Raw genomic sequence first — 20338 nt, forward strand, 5'->3', positions numbered from 1 at the left:
CCGAAAAGCAAGTCCAATAATAAGAAAATGATAAAGAAAATCACTACTAAGTCAAGGGCTTAATGAAAAACAATCATTTGAATGAACAGCACACATTGATTTGGAGTAACAAACTTGGTTTGATCGAGAGCTCCTTGGCGTTATATTGCATTGGGGTTTCTTCATGTAAGTTGTACACCCATGTAGCCTAAGTGTTGGGAAATTGCTGAAGTGATATTTTAGTGCATTGCATCAAGAAACATTCATTGTCTTTGGACATCTGTATGGTTGATTTTGTGGGTTTATAGGGATGAAAAAGTGAAAAAAGGGTGGCTTCAAACCTTTTTTGCTTGCCCAATTAGGGCAAGCATGTTTTCTCATTGAAAAAACCCTACTTGTCTGACTTTGATTTTCACTTGCTCTTCCTTGTACAATGTTTCACTTCCACACAGACTTACAAGTTCAAAACTTTGTTTATCATACTGCAAAGATTCCTTTTTTTTCTCCGGGAGAATGATGGGAGACAGGTGTCACCACAGCACTGTATGATGACAATATATGTTCCATAAACCACTCATCCCTGACTCAGATGAGAATTGTGGGAGACACTCCTCAACCTCTCTTCTCCTTACCCCCTCCCCCCCCCCCCTAAACAATATCTCAGCTCAATGTCACCTCCATCATGTGCGGTGACAGCATGCAGTTGTCAGGTGCCATGTTCACTGAAGCGCACCTGCAAATCACAGGCAGACATGTAAATCAGAGTGACATCAACATGCTTGTAACATCTCAAAAATTATTACAAAATGATCCCCACATACCAGTCCCCTTCCCCCCCCCCCCCAAAAAAAAAGTAAAATAAAAATAACTAGATATATCGCTACGGCGACTGATATGCCTCCGCCATAATGCATGGTTCTCCTAATAGGTATATAGTACAATGTCTTGACAATGTGTGATGACAGTTTCACATAATTGGCAAAATATTAAAATGACAGGTTTGCCACAAATGTGCTGAATGTTCACTTTCCTAGAACTAGGTTCAATTGGATGAATGGTTAAAATGTCAGAGTGCAGGTATTTGGGGAACTGATGATTTTTACTTGACTTTTGACCCTTTTATAAGTTTATGCATTGAGTAATCTTCAAGGTACTGAGAAAAAGTATAATTTCAGTATCAAATGGGAAAATAGCATTATCTAAACCTGGCCTTTGACCTTTGACCTCACAGTTCCAAAGAGAATCACTGTTAGGTTGAACATGCATAAATATGTAAGTTTCATGATGATACCTTGAGTTACTTTTGAGATATGGAGGAAAAAGTGCAATTCAGCACTTTCACTTGACCTTTGACCTTTGACCTTTTGGCAAGAAACTTCCCACTGAATATATATTGGGTAATACATGCATACATCAAGTTAAAAAACAACAACAAAAACCTTCAGGCATTGCATAAATATAAGGAAAGTAGTGATATTTTGAGGAGTTGACCTTGACCTTTGACCCCCTGACCTTTGAACCATGACGCCAACTTCCCTAGATAATCACTGCCCATTGGAACAAGCATATATACTAAGTTCCATGAAGATACCTTGAACAATTTGTGAGATATGGAGAAAAACATGAATTTTCAACCTTTTTTTCACAAAATAACCTGTGACCTTTGACCTTTGACCCCGTGACCATAAAATCCGAACAAAGTATTATCCCCCCAGGATATATCCTCATACCAAGTTTGATGTAAAACCACCGCACGCTGATTTACAGAAGCCTATGTTAAGAGACAAAAAGTCCTGGATTGTATCAGTATGACAATCAGCAGAGCATGCTGTCCCTATTCACACTTTAAGAATATGGGTTAACCAAAACACAATCATACTTTTCCCCGATGAGGTAGATGACATCCTCTAACGTGTTTCTAACAAATTGCTACCAAATACTTCAGTGATTTGTCAAAGATTAGCCCATGACAACAAACAACATTTTGGGGTTGGAGAGGATATGCACATGAATTCTGTAACATTTTTAAGATCATACAAGGAAAAGTAGAAATTACGCGGTGCGTAATATATGTCCCCGCCGGAAGTAGCATTTAGTAGCAAAATGTACAATATAGGTAAAAAGATGAAGGTCAAAGGTCAAAGAAGTCAAAGGTCAAAATTCTATGTAGAAGTTTCTAAGCCCTCACCTAGTGCCATCACATAAAGCAAACGGAATCGAAATCGGGTTAGAAATGGCGAAGGAGTAGCATTTTGTAGCCAATGTACAATATAGGTAAAAAAATCAAGGTCAAAGGTCAAAGAAGTCAAAGGTCAAAATTCTGTGTAGACGTTTTGAAGCCCTCACCTAGTGCCATCACATAAAGCAAACGGAATCGAAATCGGGTTAGAAATGGCGAAGGAGTAGCATTTGATAGCAATATGTAAAATACAGGTCAAAAATCAAGGTCAAAGGTCAAAGAAGTCAAAGGTCAAAATTCTGTGTAGAAGTTTTGAAGCCCTCACCTAGTGCCATCACTTAAAGCAAACGGAATTGGAATCGGGTTACAAATGGCGAAGGAGTAGCATTTTGTAGCAAAATGTACAATATAGGTCAAAAATCAAGGTCAAAGAAGTCAAAGGGCAAAATTCTGTGCAGACGTTTTTAAGCCCTCACCTTGTGCCATCACATAAAGCAAACGGAATCAAAATCGGGTTAGAAATGGCGAAGGAGTAGCATTTTGTAGGCAATGTACAATATAGGTCAAAAATCAAGGTCAAAGGTCAAAGAAGTCAAAGGTCAAAATTCTGTGTACAAGTTTTGAAGCCCTCACCTAGTGCCATCATATAAAGCAAACGGAATCAAAATCGGGTTAGAAATGGCGAAGGAGTAGCATTTTGAAGCAAAATGTACAATATAGGTCAAAGGTCAAGGTCAAAGGTCACAACTGAAATTCTGTATAGAAGTTTCAAAGCTCCCATGTAGTGCTATCATATAAAGCAAACAGAATCAAAATCGGGTTAGAAATGGCGAAGGAGTAGCATTTTGAACATTTTGATCACACACAGACGCACACACGGACGGACGGACGGACACACGGACGGACGGACACACGGACACACACACGTACGGAGCCCGTTTCATAGTCCCCTGCTCGAACTCGTTCGGCGGGGACAAAAAGTATAGAACATTTCCACATCTCGGGAGTTACGAGGGGGAGCAAAATGATCTGTTTGTCCCCAATACTTTTATGGGGGAACCATCCCCCTCCCCCTCCATCGACGCCTCTGCATATGAGGGAGCTTTAATTGTAAGTGAAAGATCCGCTGCACACTCTCTGATAGATATACAAGGAAGTAAAAAGTCAATCTCAAAAGTGTACAAAGTCTATCGAAAGGGACCCAGTAGCGAATCTTTTGCATATTCATGATTGCAATTCAGCGATCCGGTGCATAATTCTGGCGGTACTTATCCAATTTTCCATAAAGAAAGTTCGAGATTTGTCCTCATCTCGGGAATTGCTTGGAGGACAAATGATTTGTCTGCCCCCAACATCTCCGTAGGGGCGGGGCAAATGCCCCTTTGCCCCCCCCGAGATAGATTTAACGCCCCTGATCATCCCTGGGTATGCCCATAGATATATCAGAGTCATCATCGTTTCAGGAATGATGCAGGAAATGGAGGGGGGGGGGGTTCAATTATGGCGGTATAGTTTTTGTTATTGTTTGTTTGTATTCGTACATAATTTGCAGATGGTCCCGAGTTGCTCGCTTCATAGCATGTTTACATGTAAGCCTATGCTATTAGACGTTGTCAACGTCTGGACCATATCTTATGTCGATATTACTTTCTTCGCGAGCAGGCGCTTGAGAAAATTATGTATACATTATCCTACAAGATCCTACACTGTAGCTGAGCCTCATCAGGCTCAGCTACAGTTAAGCATGAAGCTGTTACCAGGGTGTACCGCAGCACTACAACACTAAAAGTAGAACCGGGCTCGGCGATGGGGATTGTTGGTGCTTTAATTCATTGATTGTTGCACTCGTAACTGAAAATAGTTTTTAACTTAAGTCAACAAGAGAAACCCATCTCCTCTTCATGGCCACAGATTATGAAGTGTTTGAGCATACCAAAGAATGTTTGGTCACATGCAGCTTGGCATTCCGCATGACACGAACCCGGCCACGCTCGTCAGGTTGCACTGTCAATTGGGAAAAAAGTAAGCCAAAACACGTCTGAAATTTTCTTCCTTTTTCCTAATTTAACATCAAATAATTTCATGAAACTTGTATTGTGGTCCCTTTTGAAGACTATAATTTCCTAAACGTACTGTAGAAATGGGAACATATCTCATTAAAACTGTTTTAATTTGCCAAAACATAATCCTCCCACTAACATCTTTCATGTGTGATTGGCATGGATAGTGCATACACATTTAACTTGGTCGATGTGAGCCAGCGGTGCTGTTTTCCCAATATGACATCTCTGCATATCATCATCATGAATTAGATTGAGAGTCGTTTTCCGATTTTAGCGAGGAAGCACTTTCTGAAACTGCTACTATTTCTTCATAATTACGCATATATAGTGGAAGACAAATGTTTTATACTAGATGTAGAGAGTTTATCTTCGAAAAAATTGAAACAGTTTGAAATCTCATTTGAACTTGCAATCCCTCTTAAAACAGAATGATACTCAATCGTATCCAGCCAGAAGTGGATACAAAGCTGCGGGCCAACCAAAATGGATTCAGGAAGGGCAGGTCCACAATTAGCCAAATCCTAACACTCAGAAGAATTCTAGAAGGAGCCAGAGCTAAGAACCTCTCTGCTGTCATGGTCTTCATTGACTTCAGGAAAGCCTTTGACTCCATCGACAAGGGTATGCTCAAGAGAATCCTTCTGGCCTACGGCATCCCAAAGAAGATTGTTGACCTGATCTTCCTGCTCTATACCAACCCTAGAGCTACAGTCATCACAACTGATGGTAAAACAGAGTACTTCGAGATTTTTGATGGAGTACTTCAAGGCGACACACAGGCTCCCTACCTCTTCATAATTGCAGAAGATTAATGTATGTGCCTAGCATTAGAGCAGAAGCCAGATCTTGGATTTACTTTGACACCAGCGCGGAGCAGGAGAGTAAAGGCCAAGAAAATAAATGACACAGAGTTCGCAGACGACATTGCCCTGTTGACAAACACTGTGCAGGATGCGTGGAGCTCATGAGGGAAGTAGAGGCAGTATCTGCCAGAGTAGGACTAACGATGAATGAACAAAAGTCAAAATATCTGGTCGAGAATATCTATGAGGAAGGGATCACAAGTATGGGCGGGCAGCCAATAGAGCTAGTGAATGACTTCATGTATCTAGGAGCCAAAATCAGAAACTCTGAGGACATAGACATAAGAAAGAGAAAACCATGGGCAGCATGTCACAGCTCAAAAGCTGTCTGGAAATCAGACTTGCAGAAGGACCTTAAAAGGGACTGTACAGTTCTGGTTGAGGTGAGGATTTAGCTTTTAACGTTTTGCGATATATTCAGAAACCACTCTATGAGATGTCAAAGAGCATGCAAGTCTAAGGGGCATCAAAAGTTTATTTGATGAAAATCGGTTTTGAAATGGCTGAGATATCCAAAAATAAGGTGAAACAAAGAGATCCTAATAAAAGGCGTGGCCTGTCGCCTTTTATTGTCTCGCCCACCGGAGGTGAAGACGAGACTAAGGGATCCAAATGGCGTACGTCCGTCGTCCGTCACAAATGTTAAAGTTTACCTGCAAGACTCTCTTATGATGCATAATTTGGCAACTGTTACAGCAATGGCAGCCACACTTGGGTGATAGAAGCACTAGGGGTATCTTCATGTTATGGTGTTGTCAGAGGTCATGTGATGATGTCAAAGGTCATTCTGAGGTCATATATTAAAGGGTATGTGCAAGACTCTCTTTTCTATGTTAAAGTTTACCTGCAAGACTCTCTTTTGACAAATAACTTCACATAAGTTGCTTGGATTACAACTTAACTTGGGTCATAGATGCACTGGGGGTACCTTCATGTTATGGTGCCGTTGGAGGTCACAGGATAAGGTCAAAGGTCATTTTAGGTCATACGTTAAAGTTTACTTGCAAGACTCTCTTATCACATGTAACTCGACACATGTTGCTACAATGGCAATCAAACTTGGGTGATGGATGCACTGGGGGTACCTTCATGTTATGGTGCCGTAAGAGGTCACATGATAAGGTCAATGGTCATTTGAGGTCATACGTTAAAGTTTACTTGCAAGACTCTTATCACACGTAACTCAGCACATGTTGCTACAATGGCAATCAAACTTGGGTGATGGTAGATGTCTCTTGGGAAGTTGAAGGTAACCACGAGGTCAAAGGTTACAGACAGGGGTCAATGAACTTTTAGGGCCCAATGTTAAGTTTTTAGGGCGCATTTCGTTTATGGCTCATAACTTTTGATCCTTTTGTCCGTTTGTGACCAAACTTGGATGAAAGATGTCCCTTGGGGAGGTGAAGGTCGTCACAAGGTCAAAGGTCACAGACAGGGGTCAGCAAACTTTAAGGGCCCAATGTTATGTTTCTAGGGCGCGTTTTGATTGTGGCTCATAACTTTTGATCCCTATGTCCGTTTGTGACCAAACTTGGATGGTAAATGTCCCTTAGGGTGTTCAAGGTCACCACAAGGTCAAAGGTCATAAGCAGGTCAATTAACTTCTGGGAGTTATAAAAAATATTAATTCCTTGTACGCGAATGGGCGAGACACAATTTGGCGATTGCCTTGTTATTATCACTTTTTTGATATCTCAGCCATTTGAAAACCAATTTTCATCAAATAAACGTTGAATCCTTCTTAAAATTACATGCTCTTTCATATTTCATAAGAGGTTTCTCATTATCTCAGTTAGGAATGTTATAAACCTGAATCCCCACCTCAACCAGTACTGTACAGTCACTTTAAAGTTTGTCTCTTCACCACAACAATCGAGCTAGCACTTCTCTATGGGTCTGAAACTTGGACTATAACAAACAAGAAGACTCACTAAAATCTTAGATGCCTGTTATACAAGGATGCTCAGGATGGCTCTAAACATCAACCAGTATATAATGAGGATCACTAACTGAGAACTGTATGGGACCTTTCCAAAAGTTAGCTCCAAAGTAGCTCAGGGAGGCCAATGCTCGCTGGACACGCCCATGACACTCTGAGCTGACACTACACTCAGTCTTACTATAAGAACTGCTACATGGGAGAGCGAGACGTGGACGGCCTCGATGCACATATGTAGACACACTCAGAAATGACACTGGTGTGCATGACACAAAGGACATTGCGAGTTTAATGGAGAACAAAGAGCGCTGGAGGGACATCATCCATGGATCTCGGGAATACTACCCGACTTAAGTCAGGTTAGTCAAGTTATACCCTCCCCCCAGGCTCCAAGGGGACACCCCTGGATCTGCCATGAAGATTCTTGAAACTACATTCATCAATGTAGTAACTCATAGTATTGATTTAGCTCTAGCTCTATCATTTTTTGTTCTACAGAAGGAGATTTGTTAAGATTCCACTTTTTTTTTGGGGGGGGGGGGGTGGTTGGGCCCCCTGTTGGCCCCAAGGGGGAGCATGGTGCCCATTTGAAGAAATTATGATCATATATCCCTAGGAATGCAATATCCCAAGTTTAGTGAAAATCCATCGTGGGGTATTTGAGAAGATGAAAATGTAAAAAGCTTACACACGCTGGACGCATGATGGACAATAAATGATCGTAATAGCTAAATAGCAGTAATGAATATTATCATCATCACTGCCATCAGATCCTTTTTTTTGTGGCAATATTAGAACTATGCAGTTCACACACTCACGCTTATGAAAACAGTCCATGAAGTTCTGCATTTTGTCATCAGCCTCTTCCATGTCCATCTTGTTCAAAGCAAGGATTGCTGGTTTTTGCATGAGCTCAGGCTTGTACAATTCAAGTTCCTAATATGAGAAAAATAATTGGAGCCTTAATAACACCTTGCGTGAAACAAATATTTCACTATTTGTTTCTATTACAGGAATTCATAGAAAGTTGTTTTTTTCTTAAATTTGCCTTGTTTTTATATCAATGTGAGCCCAAAAGAACAGTATGTGATGTCACAAGCACAAGAAATAACAATGACACAGACAATGATACAACATATTTTGACATATCAAGAGCTCTATAAGAACAGGACACTGATCTCTTGCACATATGTACAAATCCTCAGTGCAAAATAAAATGCTGCATTTTAACAAGATGCTGAAATATTCCAATATAAACGATATTGACATTTCTCTGCAGAATCCATAATTTACCATGTTCAGTAGCACCACAGTTTCATATGCACTACGAAAGGCATGCTTGGGTGAAAGGCGGAATCCATGGATATCAACCACAAAGAGGAGAAGTTTGGTGCGCTCTATGTGGCGGAGAAACTTGTGACCCATACCGCTGTTGACATGTGAGCCCTCTATCAACCCAGGAAGGTCTGCTACACTTATCTGAAGGAAAAGAATGCAACAAAAGTTAGGTGTGTGAGTACATGTGTATTGTGTACATATCACCAAAGACACATAAAAGCAAGCTGCCAGTTTCTCATTTGACATACTGCCACGATGCCATGGTATGCTACCAGAGCACACACCTACAACTATCTAACTTATGAGTCTGGAGGAATGTTTATGTACCCATATGTTGCTTCAGTGAAAATACACTATTAATACTATACAGTCAATGCACATTCCCAAATACAGGTGCAAAACTCAGTCTGTAAGTATTGACTTGGTATGCAACAGAATAGTAATTTTAAATAGCTAATCTGAGTAAAGTTTATTGCAAAGTAGATGTAACTTCTTCTTTTTTCCAGGCTGATAATGCAATTTTATGTATCAGAAGTACTGTATTCAAATTATAATGACTTTGATTATCCTGTTGTTAAGCCTACATCATTTTGGGGAGATACTCCTCCAGTACTCAGTACTTCGATACTGTAGCCTATAGAGAGCACACAAACCATCTACCAATATGACCATTGACCCTACAAAAAACGGAACACTGGGGGATATTACCAATATGAACCTCCATACAAAATTTCAAAGAAATCAGTTAAGGTTTGTGGCCGCTAGAGTGCACACAAGAATGTGACGCAGCGGCGTAACGCTGCTGAATCCAAGGTATCCTCTGGCATACATGCCGGAGTATACAATGAGACCCAAAATATATTATAAAATGGGTAGCGAGAATCCTGCGATCTCATTGGTCAAGAGCTATGTGTTGATTTTGTACTGGCTCACAATCGCGAATCTATCCTCTCACGAAATCATCTGGAAGTCCTGATTCCTGGAAATTGAGATTCACTAAATATATCGCATGAACAGTAACCTTTCTAGGGAATCAAGGACACATAAACCTACTGTCCTGATCTTTCTAGGGAACCATGGAAACATACTGTACTATCTTTCCTACTGAACCAAGGACCCATACTTTGTCAATCTTCTTACAGAAACCAAGGATATATAGGCCTACTGAACTAACCTTCCCAGGGAACTCACACATACAGTACTAACAGAAGCAAATGGATATGAGTCCCAAGAAGCAGAGCTTGTGAGTGGGGCCCATTATGAATGGACTTCTCGATCCCAGCTGACCAGCAAAGAGACCCACAACACGTGAACATGTAATTATAAAAAATCATCCAACCACTGTGCAGAGTCCCAAGAATAATCAAATCTCAGGGCCAGCCAGCCGAGATCGAGAAGTACATACATGTACAACAACATGGCAATATACAAAGCTAAAAAATGGCAAGGTTTAATGTGCAGTGCGACCCAATAGAAAAGAAAACATTGATTTATAGATGAGACATCTCCATTGTCTCTCGAGACTGAAGAAAAACCATACCCTCCATCATGAAGATCACCAGTTATTTTCCTCTTCCGTCACATATATTTGTACCAGAAACGAATTTTGAACAACGTAAATCCTCTCCAGTAAAGAACTACAGTTCCTTGGCAAGATGAATCAATGCATGAGTTTCCCTCCTCATGGGACACATCGGATATACATTTATATACACATGTACGAGGGAAAAAAACTGAAACATTGAAGATAAATAACACAAGTCCCCCCCCCCCCCTTGCTGATAATGATGTTTGAAATGTGCTAGAGCATCAATTGGTCATACACACACACACACACACTGAGTGGTTCATCGGCTCTATACAGAGGAAAATCAATATAAATAGATCCAATATGACAAAATCAGGTAAAAGCAAACTGATTTCATCAGTCCCAATGAAATACACTTCCCAGGACAGTTTTGTATCTTTTTCTTTTTTTTAAAACAACAAGTAATGACAAGTTTTCTGGCACACTAAACATACCAAGCCTCCTCTCACTTGAGCCTTCGCCTCATGTGAGCTAAACAGTCTTTGGCTTAATGTAGAAAACTGCCCCGCCATTTGATATCCCTGCACTGTCATTTGATATCCCTGCCCAGCCCCATTCTCCTCATTCATAATTCTCTCCAAACTCTTCCTCTGTCTTTGTCACTAGAATTCAACATCACATCACTCTCTCCTGCACCTTCCTCCTGTATCTCTTCCACCCTTTTTCATTAACTTTGTAAGTCTTAACACTCTAGGTCCTGATCCAACTTACTGAGCTCCACCTCAGCCTCTTTCCTTTAATACTGATTTTGCAAACCACCTCTTTGCATGATTCTAGTTGCTCTCATACGTGAAGTTTTTCATTTGGTTGGTCCTATTATTGCATAAATCTTTTGAGGGCTCTTTCTTCCTTGATATCGCATCCCTCACTTCCTCATTCTACCACCACATTCCTCCTTGATCTCTTTTCCCTTTTTACATACTTCCGAATCATCACATGCCTTTAATACCTCTTCATTAAAAGATTTTCACAAAGCTGGTGCATCAATGCTTACAAGTTCCTTCAATTTTTCTTTTCCTTTAGTTTCCACACCCTCTTCTCTTTACTGTTCCCTTTCTCAAAAAACTTCTTGAATTTCTTATCATCCAAATTAGTGATCATCAACCTATGTTGCAACTCCCCTGATACTTTTTTCACTTCCCTCAGGTACTTTCTTAGTGTTTTCTTTGCCAACCAATGCAAAATCAATCTCTTTTTCATTCTCTCCTGCATAAAATGTAACCTTTCTCTCCTCCATTTTGCAATCAATGCAAACACTGAAATCAACGCTTTCCCAATTGATGGACCATTCTGGTGACCTGGTCTACATAAGTTTATTCTTTGTTTGAACATGAATTCCATAATTATATTTATTGGTTGCACAACCCTAAGCATTAATATGTCTCTTTGAAAACAAATGAAAGGTGCTAACCACCAGAGTGAGAGAAAGAGAGAGAGAAAAAGAAGAAGAAGAAGGAGAAGAAGAAGAAGAAAGGTCATTTGTACAAATGTGCACATGGAATAAATAAGAACTGGCTTATTGGACTGAGGCACATTGCTTCACCCACGTTGCCTTTGTCCCTTCCAACTAGGTCAAGTTTAGATGGATTATAAAACAATTGAGTTAACAATTTATAAAGTTACAGTAAGTGAATAAGCACGCAACTAAAGGTTAAGAGTGATTCCTACCAAGTGTAGTTGACATTCAACCATGGGAATTAACTCTTTATTTGTCATGGTGGAAACCCCCTGTGTGCCACATTATTCTGAGACACCAACGTAGTCATGCCTTTGGAAAACATTTTGTTTTTCAAATCTATATAAATTTTATAGATTTCTGTTCAGCTTGACATGCAGTGAGCAAAGCTGCAGTGAAAATGCCACGGTTTGCTGTGATGTAAATTGTAAGACAAATATATGACTGTTTTCTTTCAAATGACCAGTAGCTACATTGTTGTTCAGGCATGACTTTTGCACACAAAACAGTGACAGAAACTTAGAATTTACATGCAAATCCAGTCAGGAACCCCGCTTACTAGTCAATCACCACATAAAATGCAAGCTATTATGTGAGAGGAGCGGAATCACAAGAAACGCTTGAAATCATTGTACTGCCATATTTTGTGATTTATCAATTGGTTTGGGGGGGGGGGTATGTGTGTTTGAGCAGAATATGCGAAGTTGGCGCACCGTCGACCGAGTCGGGGTGCAAACATGGCACATGAAGAGTTAACGGGGAAAAACAAGTAAAAAATGTGTGGATATCGCATCAGAGATACTGCTAAAACTCACTGGAATCCATAGCTCTGGAGAGCTACAAAAGGATGCTGGACGAGAGAATAATACGAAAAGGGCGTTTGATCAAAACATTACTCTAGTTTCAACTTGCCACATTTCCAGAGCTCTCTGTGAACTTTTTTTTTTTTTTTTTTTGGGGGGGGGGGGGGGGGGGAGAAGGATTAGACACATCTACAGTTAGATTTAATGACTACGGGAGGTGATTAGTATCTTCAGTCAACTATCAATTTCATCCAATAGAAGACTTTAAACAAGCTTTCCAGTATTTCAGGTGAGGATATTAGGACATTGCATTCAAGCCTTCCGCAGGCTTGGTACATATTAAAGGAAATTGTTCCCTTTACCTAAAACTGACCAGAGATCTTGTTGACATCAACTCACATGTAAATGAGATATGTACCAATGCATTAAGTCTACATTATACTGTATCTTACCTGCCGCTTGTCATCAAACTCCACTATTCCAACTTGTGGCCTTATTGTAGTGACTGGAACGAGATATAAAGAATACAATGAAAGTCTGTTTTGAAACATGTCATCAAAATTTACCACATACTATATCTAGGAGAATAAAATCTTCATATGCAATTTTGATTGGAAATTGATTGACTCTGCACATGCGATAGAATTTCAAAGGATTATTGCTTTTCGAAAGATGAACAGTGAACGAGATAAGAAACTCGTCACTTGAGATGAGTTAAGTGATACACTTGGAGTCCTCAGATAGTGGTTGCCCATATCGATACATCTCAACCTGTTCCTTGCAGAAACCTGGTATATCAGGTTCCTGTTGAGTCAACTGATAAGACAGTCAGGTTTCCATTCAGTCAACTTATATATATGGGAACCTGGTCTACCACGTTCCCAAAATAGACAAGAGTGCCTGCATTCATGGCCTAAATTTATGTTCACTTGTGTTATGCTTCCCAGAAAAATAGCTTTGAGAGAAAGATTGGAGTTTCTTCTATCAATATCAGTTTTCTTTCTATATGAAAACTGCATGTATCACAGAATTAATTGCCTTTTTTCAAATGTAGTATTCGCTTATATTACTATAAAAAAAAATGGAATGTTTCTAGATATTCATTTCACTGCAAAAGTGATGTTGAGAGTATCATAAATCAACACAAATCAACATTCATTTGGATTTCAGGGGCCCTTTAAAAAACAATCACATTGTATCCTTAAAACTAGAAATATCGCTATGGCGACTGGTATGCCTCTGCCATAATGCATGATTCGCCCAATAGGTGTATAGTAAAATGACTTCACAATGTGTGACGACAGTTTCACATAACTGGCAAACATTGAAATGACAGGTTTGTCAGAAATGTCTTGAATGTTCACTTTCCTTGAACTAGGTTTGCTTTAATTGTCTAAGAGTGCAGGTACACGCACAAGCATTTGGGGAACTGAGGATTTTTACTTGACTTTTAACCAACCCTTATATAAGTTTATGCATTGAATAATTTTCAAGGTATGAAGAAAAAGTATAATTTTAAAGGAGTTGACCTTGACCTTTGACCCTGACTCTTGACCCATGACCCCTAAATTTCCTAGCTAATCCCTGCCAGTCAATGCATGCGTATGTACCAAGTTCCATGGATATATTGAACCATTTGCGAGAAAAGTGAAATTGTAACATTTTCACCTGACTTTTGACCTTTTGACCTTTTACCCTATAACATGAAACTCTCTCTGGAGAACCATTACGCACTAGTACATGTCTACACTAAGTTTCAAGAAAAATACCTTTGGGCATTGCATAGATATGGGGGAAATAGCAACATTTTTAGCATTTGACCTTGACCTTTTGCCAATTTCACCAAAAAACTACTTAACTAATTGCCCCATCTTACTTCATCCTTGGACCAAATTTGGTGAAAGTTGCTTCGTCCAGTTTTGAGTTATCACGTAAACAGATAAATTTTAGCATTCGACCTTGATCTTTGACCTTTGACCTCTGTCCAATTTCACTCAAAAATTAATCAAGTAATTGTCCCATCATACATGTGTCTGCATGATAAAGAGAGCGAAGGCCTTTTTGCCCCAACAATCCCTAAAATTACTTTATAATAGTCTAGTGTTACCACAATTTGATTACTGTTCTGTTGTTTGGTCAAACAGATTTCAATACCATACAACTAAGCTAGAAAAAATTCAAAAGAGGGCAGCAAGAATAATTTTGGACAAAACATATGACACACCGTCGGCTGATTTATTCAAAAGTCTTAAATGGATGACACTAGACAAACGTTTTGATCTCAGCCGCGTTATGATGATATATAAATGCGTCCATAACTTAGCACCTTCGTACCTTCAGGTGCACTTAGTTAAGCCTAGTGATGTACATGAACATCATACAAGGCTAATAGACAGTGGAAATCTATGTGTGCCAAGATTTCGCTCTGATTGTCACAAGTGCAGCCCAATCGTATCCTCTGTACTTGAATGGAACAGGCTAGATCATTCAATTAGATCAGCTTCTTCCATATATTCATTTAAGAGATTGTTTAAGCAAAGTTGCTATTTGTAAGTAACACACGAAATTCATTCTGGGCTTTATCATTCCTGTATAATAGCGTTTTTAATTGTTATTTCGGCATTCTGGTGAACTCTTGCTGTGGCATGTACTTTTTATGTTACTTTGCAATGTACAGTATGCTGGTATGTATCTACACTGTATTATGTCATCTTCTGTATATACGTTTTGCTATTTCATGTACATATGTTCATCAATATTATTCAGGGCTCCTTGGAAGACCACTATTTACTGGTGAATGGACTACCCTGACAAAAGATTAGAAATAAATAAATAAATAAATAAATAAATAAATAAATACATCATCCTCGGACAAAGTTTGGTGAAATTTGCTTGATCCAGTCTTGAGGTATCTCGTAAACAGATCTACAATTTCATTATTTGACCTTGACCTTTAGTTAATTTCACCCAAAATCTACTGAAGTAATTGCCTCATCATACTTTATACTTGGACCAAGTTTGGTAAAATTCCAGTCAATATTACTCAAGTTATCGCGTAAATAAATGCGGACGGACGGACAGACGGACAAACCGAAAACATCATGCCTCCGGCACCACTTCGTGGGGAGGCATAAAAACCATTACTAGCTGCCTTAAATACCCTCTCCATGAGTACAGTACTCTCCGCATAATTGGGGTGGGGGGGGGGGAGGGTGTGGGAGGGGGGTGTCCCCCCTTCCCATGGTGTGGACTTTTTTTGTTTTTCAATATCAAAATATGAGATTTGGTGCATGCTTTTTAACCTTTTTAAAGGGTTCTTGGTATTGATAAAAAATATATAATCCATGTAAATCTATGAACTATTTTGTAGACTATATATGCTTATAAAAATAAAATCAGACATATTGGTAAATAATTTTTGTAGGCTAAGCATATGTGAAAAAGTAATCAAACATATTTGCAAATAATTGATCCCCTTATAGTGTACTTTCTATTGTGGAGCTAGTTTGATGAATAAGACATAATGTTGCCCTCACCAAATCTAAATTAATTAGCAGATGACCTGGCTGTGAGATTCCTGTACATGGCAGATTTTGCTCTCTTCTGCAGTGTTTGGGAGGGTTTCCATTCGTAGCATTCACTCTTGCAGAATATATTGATCTTAGCTGCCAAGATTGCACAGAGAGTGTTGCGGATTCCTGTCGTTGTTGCATACACACCATCTCTTGAGTGTCCTTCTTTACCCTTACCAAGTTGCGATCTCATGCTCGTTGCCGTTTTGTTGACCATATTGAAAATGGTCTCGCATCTGGCATTTGAACGAGGAATGAGAAGAAGGTACTTCGCTAGTTTTGACAGCTTAGGGAACCTTAGGGAATTATCCTCCACATTCCTGAGTAGGCTAAGCTCATGCCAGAACTTGTCTATGCGGTCATCCTTTACTTCTGGCAAGTCAGTGGCACACTGAAAATCACATAGTTCAGATGACAACAAGTCAAGTTGGTCGTCTGTGAAAATTCACATGTACGTTTAATACAATCACGTACGTACACGGCTGGCTGGGATCATGCCACGCAGTATGCCACATCGGCCGCACCATGCACACGTGAGTTACCAAAACATTACTATTATGCGTGGTTCTAGCTACACGTACACGTGTACAGTAAGTCTTGCACGCACGTAGATAGACTAGACTATATAGAGAGACTAGTCCGCCACTGCAGTGTGCATACATGTGTGCATATTAGAAGGCTGAATACGGCGTTTTTGAGGAACGAGTTCCTTGAAATTATTATTAGTATTCTAATTACTAGCTTATTTTAGGGAATCAACGCACAGTGAAGGGGAAATATGACTTCCATTTCATTTTATGGTAGGTTTGCTACAAAATCAGTAGATCAGAAGAGAAAATCGGTAGCCGGTCAAAACCTCTAAAAAGCGGTAGTCTACCGCCCAAAGCGGTAGAGTTGGCAAGTATGCAAGTCGGTACTGGTACATGTGTTTTCATGTTTAATCACTCCTCAAATGATCGGTCTTCTTTGCAAATTAAGCAGAGAATGCGATTAGCCGTGAAAAATTTGACATTCATGATTTCTTAAAGTGTTATATCTGCGATAAAATGTGGGTAGAAATTTGATTAAAAGAAAATTATTTACCCATTTATGCGGAGAGGCAACCCGATTATCAAGTAATTTTAATGTGCTTTGGCAGTGATTTTGACATTACTACCCAATTAAATGGCGTACCCGTTAAAGCGATACCCGATTACGCGGAGAGTACTGTATCAACTTTCAATGAAGTAAACTTACATGTTTGTTAATAGGTATAAGTAAAAGCATTAAAACTTTTTTAAAACCAGAATGAATGGAACAACATAAAGTTTGCTTTAAAACTTTTTTTTTTATTATCTAAACAAAATGACATGGTGAAAAACGTAAACCCCACCCCCCCCCAAAAAAAAAATGTAATGACTGATGATATACTTCAATTAGCAATACAACCACCCAACCACCCAATCACCACCAAAAATATTTCACCCTCCTCTCTGGCAATTTCATGGATAAACTGAAAAATTATTCCACTATCAAGCCCAAGACTTTGCAGTTGCTAGTATGCTGCATTGTATCATAAAAGCAAGTGGATCACTCACATGGATAGTCAGCAATCTTGGGCTGTGTTCTTGAAATACCTTTGAGTAGTGTGGACTTCCCTGCATTTGGAAACCTAATGATACACAAGTTTGATATTAGTTAGTTCATTTCTGTCAGGATAAATGGCCTCACTTCAGTGTCAAATTTTATAATATCTAAAAAGAATGTGGTAATTGAATCAAGTCTACAGGGCAATAGACATTAGTTACTAATACAGATAGTAAGCAAATAATCAACGTTGGTGAAGGTGATGGGACAAACTATCACTTCCGAGGCGATCTGGATGTAGCTATCTTTCCGAAGCGCAGCTGAGGAAAGATAGCGTACACATTCAGATCGCCGAGGAAGTGATAGTTTGTCTCATTGCCTGAAACTAAAAGTTGATTATTTGCTTTATATTCCACATCTAGGGTCCTAAAAATTCCCATTTTATTCCACATCTGAAACCGTTTTAGCCGTCTTTAGGTATCCTTTGGGCTTAGGCTACGTATGCGCGTAGATGACAAAACAATGAATTTGCTGCGCGCACTGCGCGGCACGGAAGGGAAAGTGCATTGCACTGTGTACTATCAAGTGACCTAGGTCACATGATAGTCCACAGTGCAACGCACTTTTATTTCGCGCGTACTCATCTTGCGTTAGGACTGTGTGGACTGTGTGGAGATCAGCGAAACAAAAGGGACTATCAACATAGAGTGTAACGAACTTTTCTTCTCAGGTGATGTGATGGGCAAAACTACGCATCATCACCTGATCATCTCTGGACCAATCCTATTGCAACATTCTTAGTATGTGGAATATAATGATCCTTATCCCCCATTTCACTAGGAAGGAGATTATGACAACCATGGCGATCTGTGAAAAATTCACAAATCGTGGTGCAATCACCCTTCATCTCCATTTTTGACCTGCAAGGCAATTACATTATGGCTTCTCTATGCTCAACCCACACTGAAGGCGAAAGTACAATGATAATAGGACAATGCTGCCACATTGTTGCCACTTTTCCAGGCCAACAAGATGCAAAATTTTCACAGGCAATGGGAGCCGCTTCCAATGTGCTAAAGTTACACTCTACGCGTTGCTACCACATTAGAGCTACGAATATGCCGCTTTTATTATGCTTGTGAGGCGATTGTGATATGCTTTAAAACCACTGCACTCTCGCTCTGGAAGTTTTAGACATGTATGTTCAAAACTCGGTGGCAACCATAGTGATGGCGGTGACCCTTAACCCTAACTTACCTGGGCCATTTAGCGAGCTTGAATTCCTGGGGGGGGGGGGCATTATGGCCCCCCCTTCAGATCTCGGCCGTCGATTGCGCAATTGCCGCAAAATTTTGCATGAACATAGAGCCGGATGTAATCTACAAGACGGTTAAGTTAAATTTGCAAAAAATTTGCATTTTCCATTTTAAATTAATCAATTATGCAAATATATGCAAAAAACCTCATTTTCATCTGTAATTGGCTTATAAAAGCTTATGGAATGCTGATTTTTGGTGTAAATATTCCTAGTGACATTCTGAACATTTGAGCGTAAAATAAAAATCAGTATCGAAATCAATTTCTTATCTTTTTTGTTTTATCAATTTTTTAATGTATTTCTATTTTTTCGAACTTTTGTTTTTGTTGTTTTTTTCAGTAGAATTTGTCATACACATTTTTTGACAAATTTTAACAAATTGATTTCAGCCACTAAAATTAAAATTATCTATCTTTATATGAATTAAGTGATAAAACACAATTTGTATTGACTTTGTACACAAAATCACGTTTTTGAGCAATTTTGGGGTTGACGAAAATTTTTTGAAGGGGTGTGGCTTCGGAACGGTATGCCCGGACGCAACAAATTTGGTCTCAAAAGTTGCGTGGTCAAAAAATTTTGCTTGCCGGAATGGTCGCGGAATTCGTCAAGGGGGGGGGGGGGGCCATTATTGCCCCCCCGGTAAATTAGGGTTAACGCTTCTAAAATGCTCAAGATACGATGGAGAAGATTTGAAACGATCAAGCCACAATACAAGAGCTCTGTCGATTTTCTAAGATTGTAGGGGAATTGCCATCTAGTGAGATGGGGGTATCAACTGAGGATAAACTAACTTTGAAGATAAGCTTGCAGTTAAGTATGGGGCGCCAAATGTGGCATGGTCCTTTTTGCCACGAAATTAACAAAGAGACCATGCAACACTTGGCACCCCAAATTCAACTACGAGCCTATCCTCGAAGTTAAGGATCACCGTCTGAACATAACTGATAATTTTGAAATGTGTGTGTGGAGATGTATTGATTCAAGAATATTCCCGCACATCTGTAACAGAAACATTATCAATTATGACATGTGACAACATTGTTTGACATAAAAGAAAAACTCTAATGCTTCATATCATTAAATAAATCAAGGAACTGTACTACAAATGTTTCAACTGCATGGAATACTGACTTTATTGACTTGTTTTATAAAATGCCCAATTGTTTTTTTTATTTTAGATAGATCTAGAATATGGTGTTGAGCACTATGTCATGTCACCATGTACCTTCTACCATACTGTTATATTCAAAATGAAAAACCCAAACATGTATTAATTTGATAAAAAATATGGCAACAAAACACGTATGAGAAAAACAGACATCATAACTACATTACCTACGTTGCAACAGAAGCCGAAGCAATATACAGTGCGTATCAAAAAAAGGTAATCCAACTTTGGAGGGCTACAATTTTGTAATTGTCAGCTATGGAAAATGCGATGTTAGTTGTGAGGAAAGGGGGACTCTTCCTCTTTCCATTGATACCTAATTCAGGCATGAGACAGAGAAAAGTTGAAACTAGATATATCGCTACGGCTACTGATATGCCTCCGCCATAATGCATGGTTCTCCTAATAGGTCTATAGTACAATGTCTTGACAATGTGTGATGACAGTTTCACACAATTGGCAAAATATTAAAATGACAGGTTTGACACAAATGTGCTGAATGT

At 39.3% G+C, this 20338-nt stretch overlaps 1 protein-coding gene across 1 annotated transcript in view; it reads right to left on the bottom strand.

Annotated features, from left to right (window-relative positions):
* LOC139737537 (GTP-binding protein 10-like) overlaps positions 1 to 20338 on the bottom strand; it is an 85710-nt gene that overhangs the window by 24913 nt on the left and 40459 nt on the right. The window contains exons 5-8 of the mRNA XM_071648209.1: positions 17358 to 17431; positions 12661 to 12713; positions 8317 to 8502; positions 7842 to 7959 (exon numbers count right to left, since the gene is read on the bottom strand). Coding sequence (XP_071504310.1) covers positions 7842 to 7959; positions 8317 to 8502; positions 12661 to 12713; positions 17358 to 17431 — 431 coding nt within the window. The remainder of the gene's footprint in view (positions 1 to 7841; positions 7960 to 8316; positions 8503 to 12660; positions 12714 to 17357; positions 17432 to 20338) is intronic.

This window comes from Diadema antillarum, unplaced genomic scaffold (genome assembly GCF_040938485.1).
Source record: "Diadema antillarum isolate AM-2024a unplaced genomic scaffold, OU_Dant_1.0 seq00000695_RagTag, whole genome shotgun sequence".
NCBI lineage: Eukaryota > Metazoa > Echinodermata > Echinoidea > Diadematoida > Diadematidae > Diadema > Diadema antillarum.